The sequence below is a fragment of the Rhododendron vialii genome, chromosome 8a, assembly GCF_030253575.1.
Source record: "Rhododendron vialii isolate Sample 1 chromosome 8a, ASM3025357v1".
NCBI classification, from domain to species: Eukaryota; Viridiplantae; Streptophyta; class Magnoliopsida; order Ericales; family Ericaceae; genus Rhododendron; species Rhododendron vialii.
Window position 1 is genome coordinate 5,260,048 of NC_080564.1, and position 8,771 is coordinate 5,268,818.

The following is an 8,771-nucleotide window of genomic DNA, read 5'->3' on the forward strand; positions in this document are numbered from 1 at the left end:
TTAAACTCTTGCAAGAGTTCTTTAGGAAGTTTTTGTATAGCTTTGTTCGATCGATCAATCCGGTGTTTGATCGGACACAAACATCAGATTCGATCAGATATCACTAGAGAATCGATGTACAATTTTGACTAAAACATTTACAATTCTGATCAAGTATTTTATCACATATACACAGACAAAATGCCACTGATAATAGACAATGTGCGACACACTTTATATTCCTCAACCCAGAAAAAAACTCTAAACTTCGCATTGGTAAATTCTATCGGCCTGCCTTTATATTCCTCAACCCAGAAAAAAACTGAAACTTTGCGTTGGTAAGCCTTTATATTCCTCAACCCAGAAAAAAACTGAAACTTTGCGTTGGTAAATTCTATCGGTGTGCCTTCTAAAACAAGTGAGCGATAATAATATGAAAATAAATAATAAACCACAAAATATACAGTGACGATACGGAACGCATGTGCTTAGCTAATCAAAATTGTGAAGCATGTGTCCTGCATAAATAATCAGGAAATTCCAGGGGAAGTTCAGGATGTGCTTAATATCGAACCCTCTACTCAGAAGCGGCCGCAAAACCCTAGGTCAAACCAAAGCTGCATTTGCCCACCAAGTTCCGCATCACATGCCTCGATCCATGCACACGTTCCGCACAGTTAGCACACTATTTTCAACAAACTATGAGCGTCTCGTATGTGATATTCCATCTCAGAAATGTTCTGACTTGTTGAAACTGGCACGCAACTTCTATTCTCACGAAGGATATTAAGCGATGCCAAGACTAATCATCTTCTGCCATAGACATTACCGGAATTCTCTTGCTTGTAAAACTCGAACACTTAACTCGCAACTCGTCTCCGACCACAAAGTCTCTTTTCCCATTAGTCTGAAAGGCACAAAAAACAGCACCAATATCTTTAACACAACGAACTGATGAGTAAGCTTCAATAAACTGACTCATTAGTTCTATATTACCCAGAATATAATAACCACTATCGAAAATGAAACAGGTTATACTTGTCGAGAGTGTAAAATTTAATGGATACGATCCCCATTCTATATTTTGACCAACTGGATCTTTTTTCGTTGATTACTCCATGAATCCAATGTTGATGTGCTAATACTCAGTCATTTTGACCAAGAGGAGTTCCTCAAACTCCATGAATTTTTCTAACATTCTTTCAAAGAATAGCATTAAGTAAAAGCTCGATTTGTATTTCACCGATTTGTATTTCACCAATTGACCCGTACATAGAAAAAGAAAATCATGTATATAAATAAGGTTTAAAAGAAAATCATGCTTCGTCCGTGCTTCATCGTATTTCTTTTCGGATTCCTTTTTTTACACGCAACGTTTCTTCATCTTCATTCTTTTATACCGTCCCAAACAGCCAAGCTGCTCCCCTTGTATGCAAAAACTTCGATTCCAAGTTCCAAGTGGATAAATAGTTGGTCATCAGAAAGAGCAAGGAACAACTATTTAAAAAAAGAAATGCTGAAAAAAACACAAGGGGGTGAACATGTACCTCAAACCGATACATCCCACGAATTCCACCACCCAAGTCAAGAACTAATCCCCGTGCACGGATTTGATGAACCTTAGATGTTGCCTCCACCCCAATTTTTAGACTTTTCGCATTCATTGGAGCCTCAAAGCCACCTTTTGAATTCCGTTTCAAGCCGGCTGATTTTTCCTCCTCGTCACACTGTGCAGCACTTCGAATTAGAATAGATGGTGATGAGTAAGAAGAAGATGCCACCCCGCTAGATTCATGCCTACTCACAGCGGAGTGCTGCTTTTCTTGCTCAGTAGGAATGCTCCCAACCGATGCCCAAGAATCAGTTGCTTGTTTTATTTGTGAAAAAGATCCTTCGATTTCAACCACATTATTTGTTCCAGATCTTGGTTTTGGTAGAGTTTCTTTAAGAGAGAGTTTAATGTTACCGCGAATATCCTGACCTATGCACTTCAAGTGCAGTTGCTGGCCAATAGATACCACATCTGAAACTCGGGAAACCTGTAGAAATAGGAAATAGTTTCGTGAAGTGATAAAACAATAGAAAACGACTGGATAAAAGTACTATAAACTTATGCCCAAGTCACCACAAGAAGTGACAATTAACCCAAAATCAAAGAGTATCAAGAAGCTAGATGCAAAAATTTTAAATGCCACAATCAAATGAAACCTGTAGTTAACTCCTACAAGCAAATGCACAGACAAGATCTACAGGTATCCATAAAGTCAAAAGGCAGCATGACTAAAAGCTCTTTCCATCTGCCGAAGTCCCAAAACTTTAATCACATCAGAGAAAGAGACGAACCCAACAAGAAGGTCAGTCTTGGGGTGGTTTTTGTCACACCAGATGACGCCGTCCTATTTTTTTCCCCAGCAGTCATTGATGGATGCTCCAACAACGAGGCTTAGAAGCGATCAAGCCACTAACTACGTGTTAGATATGATAGGCAACAGGACTGTTCAAACCCAATAACAACACAATGAAATTGTTCAATTCTGGATGGAGGGAAAAGAAAAGCTTACTATCTTAGAACCACTAACTACATACCGGTTCGTGAGATAATTCAGATACGTGTAGAAGGCCTTGTTGGCCGCCATTAAACTCCACAAAAGCACCATATTCTTTGATCGATGTTACGACGCCTTTATAGATCCCTCCAACTTCAATCTCACGACCAATTATAAAATCAACCTGAGGACCACACAATATAAGCAAATTGGATTTCTCGGAGAACAAATTGATCATTAAGAATGCTTAAAAGAAGATGATAAACACAAAAATACAACAGAGAAATAGAATAGATCAACAAAAAGAAGGATTACCTTTTCTAACGCTTTATCCAGTACCCCATGGTTCTTAGCAACTATTGTAAGTGATCCATCATTCACAGAGATCCGTGCACCTGGGTTAAAGAAGTTCATAGAGTTTGTTAGCGAAGGGTTATGCATGTAGACCACAGTAAGTTATCCAAAAAATGCATATAATGACAACAGCATGTCCTAGAAGGAGAAAACAGATGCAGCCAACAACCCACTAAGACTATTGTATCTACAACTATAACAGGAGTGACAGTCAAAGGTGGGCATGAATACGAGATGTCAGTTAAATAATGGGCCAGACAGAGGCCAGGCTGCTTAATCCAGTTCCGCCCAAGAGAAGAGACCCTCCCAAGTCTCCATCAAGACTCCAAAAGTAGGCCAAAGCAAAGCCCTTTAAGTACGATATGTGACAATTTGGAGTTCTTCGGCCCTTGATATAGGTGTGGGTGGGTGGTTGATTTCCGGATAATGAAAAATTCAACTTGTACGAGTTTGGCATGTGACAGTTGTTTCAGCAATTCACGTATCCACTCAATAGAAACCAAACCTTAAACCTGCATTCAATCAACTTCTTGTAATTCTAATCTTCACAAGAAGCGTTCTCGTGTCTGCCAAAGTGATCAATGCTCAAAACCAAATCTAGCAGACAGAATCATCACTCAGACATGAACTTACTTCCGTCTTCAACGAATGAATGGACAAAGGAACTTAGTTAGATCGTAGACGAGACTCAGATTAAAAGAACTATATAGTAATCAAAAATAACATTTGGATGCTGAGAAGTGGTAAAAATGGTGGCAAGTGTGCCTATCGAATCACTATATCCAAATTCCAAAGTCAATAGTCAAAATGGTGACCACAGAGAATGTCATCTACCACAATTTTACAGGAAGTCCCAGCAGCAACTAGCCAACTACCATTCCAGATCCATGTGAACCAAATCACGTGAAGAAAAGGATTGTGTAGCAAGAACCTCCAGAGATGTCAAGATCAGCAACAGGCACAAGATTTTACTTAACAATTTGATCCAAGACAAAAAGGTAATGAGCAGCTGTATATAGAACAAATTCTAGTCCTTCATGACTCATGAGAGTGACATCAAACGTTGTAGTAGAAGTCTTTAGTATTCCCAAACTCAAGTATTACCAGTTTCTTCCTCAATTTTTCTCCTTAAGGCACCAAGAGGCCCAATCAAGCGGCGAAGAGCTTCATTGCTGTACTTCAAGGTAACTGCAATACCAATCACAATGATAGACAAATGCACAAAGTACAACTCACGGTCAGAAGTTTCATGACAACAAAGCTTCTACAGAACATAGCTTATGACAGCAGCATCATACCAATTCGAGGAGAATTCCTTTCATCCAGAGTACGTGGTGCATTTATCTCTTGTTCCATGTGGTCAAGGATTTGAAGCCGGGCTTTAAATGCTGGTTCCAAAGACTCACATACAATATCGAGAGGGATTCCAGCAGGCTTTATATCCAATTGGATTGCTGTTATTCCATTCCGCGTGCCTGCAATTTTAAAGTCCATGTCCCCCAAATGATCTTCCAGGCCCTAAGAGAGGGTAAGACAAGTCAAGGTGTCAAAAGAGTGCCTATAACTAATAGATTAGAAGAACATAGTACCAGATTAGTGCTGGAAAAATAGCAAGATAGAACCCCAAAAAACCCAAAAAAATAAAGAAATGATTATCAAAAGAGTAAAATTGAAAACATTCTAAACAGACAATACTAAAAATTAACTAACATTCCACTGTTCGTTTTTATTTGTTTCCATTAACTACAGAAGGCATTCCAACGTTGATCGTAAAAATGACTCAAACAAAGAACAAACAAAAAAGCACAAAGTGAACTCCTACCAAAATATCAGTCAATATGCGGTAATCCTTGATGATGCCAGTTGAGGGATCAACATCAGTCACAAGGCCCACTGAAACACCTGCTACATGTTCACGTAAAGGAATTCCCGCATCCATCAAAGCCATGCTGCCTGCAGTAAACAGGAATCAAAAAGCATATAAAAGCCTGCTTAATGAAATATGAATCTTAGTCTAAAATATGACCAGCTTTCAAGCATGGCCCTATCAAAGCTGAAGGTATGATGATCCAATTAAATATATAATTTGTCTTCACGACCTTCAAGTGCCCCAGACATATAATAATGAATATAGGAAAATGTGCATTCAATATGTCACCCGATAAAAACAAGTCAACCACCACTGGAAAATAGTGGTGATAGACAATCTAGTACAGTACAGGAACTAAAGTGCGAAGAATGACGAAAATCATTCTTCATGAATGGGAAGGGGAGAGTGGAACGCTTGATAGAAGCAAGTGCACTAGGCTAGAAAAATATACCTGCACATACAGTTGCCATTGACGTTGAACCATCAGAAGCCATGACCTCCGAATTAATTCGAATTGTATATCGTAACTCATTTTCAGGAGGTAAGACAGCTAGCAGAGCTTTCTCAGCTAGAGTACCTAAATGCAGTAGCCAACACAGAAAGAGTTAAAATCAAGGAACAGGGTCATTGGAGTACAGTAGGAAGCATATTCTAGCGGTCAAACTTAACAGCCAATCCTGATTCGGTGCTGACATGACATCATAAGATACATAAAGTAAAAAAAATCTTGCTTTACCATGCCCGACTTCACGCCTATTCAGGCCAGCTCTTTTACCCACTTCATTTATACAAAATGGTGGGAAACTATAATGAAGCATGAAACGTTTAGTTGAGGGACCAACTAAGGAATCCAAACGTTGGGCATCTCCGGGTGCTCCAAGGGTCACAGTACAAAGCACCTGTAGACAGGATCAAACATATGGTTAGAGAGTTGGAACTTAAACATGTAGACATATGGCAGATTTAGTCGCCATAACAAACTAATCAGAATCGACCAACGCCAGGTAAAAAAAAATAGCATTGACCTGAGTATCTCCACGGGAGAAAAGTGATGATCCGTGCAATTGAGGAAGATTACCAGCTTCACAGAACAAAGGCCTAACTTCATCAAGACGTCTCCCATCAACTCTAAGTCCTTCAGCTATAATTCTTCTGCGAACAATCTGCCATTATTTATTACAAACTTGAGAGACACAGCTCATTGGAAATTGCAAAAACTAAATATATAGAGATGAGATTCAACGCCAAAAAAATGGCAAACATATAAAATGAATGGTCAACAAAAGATCATCCATTTCATTTACAAGCAATTTGCCATATAAGAAGTTCAACTCTTAATGGTCTACTTAGATGCTGTGCACATCATGAATTCTTTTAAAGACAGAAAAAATATACACCAGCTGTAAAATATTTCTTATTTAATTTGCCAAATAAGAAAGCTACATCGCTGGTAACAATATTTTCTTTTATTGCCAATCAAGAAAGATGTTACATTACTAACTTCGTACAAAATAGGATATAGAGTCATAGACGCCTACATAACCCAGTGACAGATCATGGGCCAGAGGAGTTTATGCATTTCTTATCAATAAAAATGTTTAACCATACAGAATCCTTTCTGCAAACACTAATATACCTAAGAACTTAACTTAAAATACCATACACAAATAATAAACTCACGGATGCATACCCCTTTCCTCACTGTGTCAACTGTCTTTGGTAGAGCTTTCAAGCTTTCTTCATCACCCTCTTCCTCGAGTTCTCTTCTCACATCTTGTGTAATCCTATCTAAGGCCTCTCCACGTTCAAACTGGATGTAAATAGTACATCAACAAAATTAACACAAGGCATGTAGAGATACACTATCATAACCACATGCAGAAGTATTATCTCATACATAGGCATGTACATAGGAAGTTAAAAACCAATTAGATCTTCAGCAGGTTTTGTACAGAAATGGTGCACACCTTCCCATACGTAGGATCTGTAAAGACAGCTTCAATAGGTGCTTCAGCCAAGTTCCTGACTTTTTCCAATGTCATCTCTGACATCATGGACAGTTTATATTCCTTCTTCCGCTTACCTGCTCTGGCCGCCAGTCTGATTTGAGGCTCAAGATATTTAACTGCCTGATTATTCGAAGACATTTAAAATTATTCTTTTACAAGTAGTTCACTCCTGAAAGTTGTTACGAGGCTAATGACTTACCTCAGGATGAGCAAGCCTTAAGGCCGCTTCCAGATCTCTTTCTGATATCTCACGAGCTTGCACATCAATCATCAAGGTTTTATCCTTTGTGCAGGCATATACTAAGTTGAGATCACTCATGTTGAGCTGCATGAAATTTAACATGTTGCCAGTACTAGTCAAATTCATATACACTTTAACTGTTTGAGGCGTTTCAGATCACTAAGACGGTCAACATATAACCATGCCATGAGCAGTAATGAGGAACCAAAGAAGCAAAGTATTAAGGGACTTCCATCAGTATCAGTTCAAGAACCACTGCCGCAGAATAGATAAACACCAAACTTTCAGCTATTACTTAATATGTAAGTTCAAAAAAGAAAACCTTACATAGCCGCATCTAGCAGACATTTACCACTAAATGTATCGGCTAACCACTTTTTTTCAATAAAAAGAACATATAGGCACCTCTACCAAATAGAAGGGAGTGTTACCTCATCCATGGTTGGATTAACAATGAATTCTCCGGAAATCCGCCCTATGCGAATCATACCAATGGGGCCACCCCAAGGGATATCTGATAACATAAGAGCAACAGATGTTGCATTAGCAGCCATTATATCTGGATCTTGCTTCCCATCAGAAGAAAGAACGCTTGCCATCACCTATGAATCAATCAACAGTGATTGAGAGAGTAAGAGAAAAAAGAGAGAACAAAAATCAAGCAGAATACCACAGAAACCAAAAACCAATACCATACCTGGACCTCATGGTATAATCCAGCCGGGAAAAGAGGTCGTATGGGTCGATCAATGAGGCGGCCGCATAAAAGTTCACGTTCTTTTGGTGCACCTTCTCTTCGCATGAAGGTGGTGGGAATCACACCTTGAGCAAATTGTTTCTCTTGGTAATCAACCTTTAGAGAAGCAAAAGCCATAAAACTTCGTCGAAGGCAAGGAACCAAGAAAGAAAATAATTAATCCCGCACCTACGCCCCACCACTCAAAATGCAATTGATACAAGTAAACAGACAAAAAAGGACCATGTGAGCACGCCCGGAGAAGAACAGAGGCAGTGTCTTAATCATATCGAACCCAAGAGACATAACACTAACTAATTCAGGAGCTTGCCAAACAACATCTTCGAATGTGAGACGGGAAATTAACTTATCAATAGATGAAATATAATCAGATGCAACAAAACCCGCCCCGCCCGTTGCCATTCTGTTTCTAGATGGGGTAAAAACATACAATCCTCTCATTACATAAGAAATGAATGAATATGCAAGTGCACAAGGAAACGTCAAACGTACAGTGAGGGGCAGGAAGTCACGAACGGCGTCGCCTTTACCCGAAGCAACAGTGGATAAAACCTTGGTCTCTTCCATGGCCAAAACGACAGCACCGTTGGCAAACCGAGCCATCTTTCCCGTCTCGAAAGTGATCTTCTTTGACCCGATTTCGAATTCCTCGGTGAACGACTCAAGGACCTTAGTGCCGGCGACGGGGGTCGCGTAATCGGACGGCGGCAGCGACCGCGACTCCGACGCGGACGGGGCTAAGTGGAGACGACTGGTGGATATGGTGCGGCGGCCGAGGTTTGTCCATTTGAGGACGGGGGTTCTCTTGGTTGCGAGGGATAACATGGAGAGAGAGAGAGAGACGATGGTTTAGGGTTTAAGGGAGGGGTTTTAGCGCCAGAGAGAGGGAGTGAGTGTGAGCTTTGGAAATTTTTGGCACTAGTAGCAGTTTAAAGGGTTTTGATTTGGTGCTTCGTTCGTGGCGTAAATGCTACCAACCGGGAGCAGAATGCTGCATGTACAACTCTCGACTACA

The 8,771-nt window shown here is 39.9% G+C and overlaps 1 protein-coding gene across 3 annotated transcripts; it reads right to left on the bottom strand.

Annotated features, from left to right (window-relative positions):
* Positions 1 to 190: 190 nt before the first annotated feature.
* Positions 191 to 8,703, bottom strand: LOC131298857 (polyribonucleotide nucleotidyltransferase 2, mitochondrial). 3 transcript variants are annotated; one of them, XR_009190553.1, is made up of 17 exons: positions 8,249 to 8,703; positions 7,697 to 7,852; positions 7,431 to 7,601; positions 6,958 to 7,083; positions 6,717 to 6,878; positions 6,440 to 6,559; positions 5,775 to 5,912; positions 5,486 to 5,648; positions 5,201 to 5,326; positions 4,702 to 4,832; positions 4,178 to 4,397; positions 3,984 to 4,067; positions 2,841 to 2,920; positions 2,566 to 2,709; positions 1,527 to 2,018; positions 358 to 886; positions 191 to 245 (listed from the first exon to the last, which is right to left on the bottom strand). XR_009190553.1 is itself a non-coding variant. In XM_058324353.1 (16 exons), exons 1-16 carry the CDS (start codon positions 8,579 to 8,581, stop codon positions 782 to 784), a joined length of 2,751 nt encoding a protein of 916 aa, XP_058180336.1. In that variant the 5' UTR covers positions 8,582 to 8,703; the 3' UTR covers positions 191 to 781. The 3 variants fall into 3 exon arrangements, 1 of the variants encoding a protein (XP_058180336.1); XR_009190552.1 differs by having other exon boundaries at positions 191 to 238; positions 352 to 886; XM_058324353.1 differs by having other exon boundaries at positions 191 to 886.
* Positions 8,704 to 8,771: the final 68 nt, after the last annotated feature.

What these genes read in the sequence shown, in the direction of transcription:
- LOC131298857 (XM_058324353.1), bottom strand. Translation starts at nt 8,581, where the DNA reads ATGTTATCCCTCGCAACCAAGAGAACCCCCGTCCTCAAATGGACAAAC. An exon ending in GTGACTTCCTGCCCCTCACT is followed by an intron (nt 7,853 to 8,248) that starts GTACGTTTGACG and finishes GCTTCTCTAAAG; the next exon opens with GTTGATTACCAAGAGAAACA. An exon ending in TTGACACAGTGAGGAAAGGG is followed by an intron (nt 5,913 to 6,439) that starts GTATGCATCCGT and finishes AAATAATGGCAG; the next exon opens with ATTGTTCGCAGAAGAATTAT.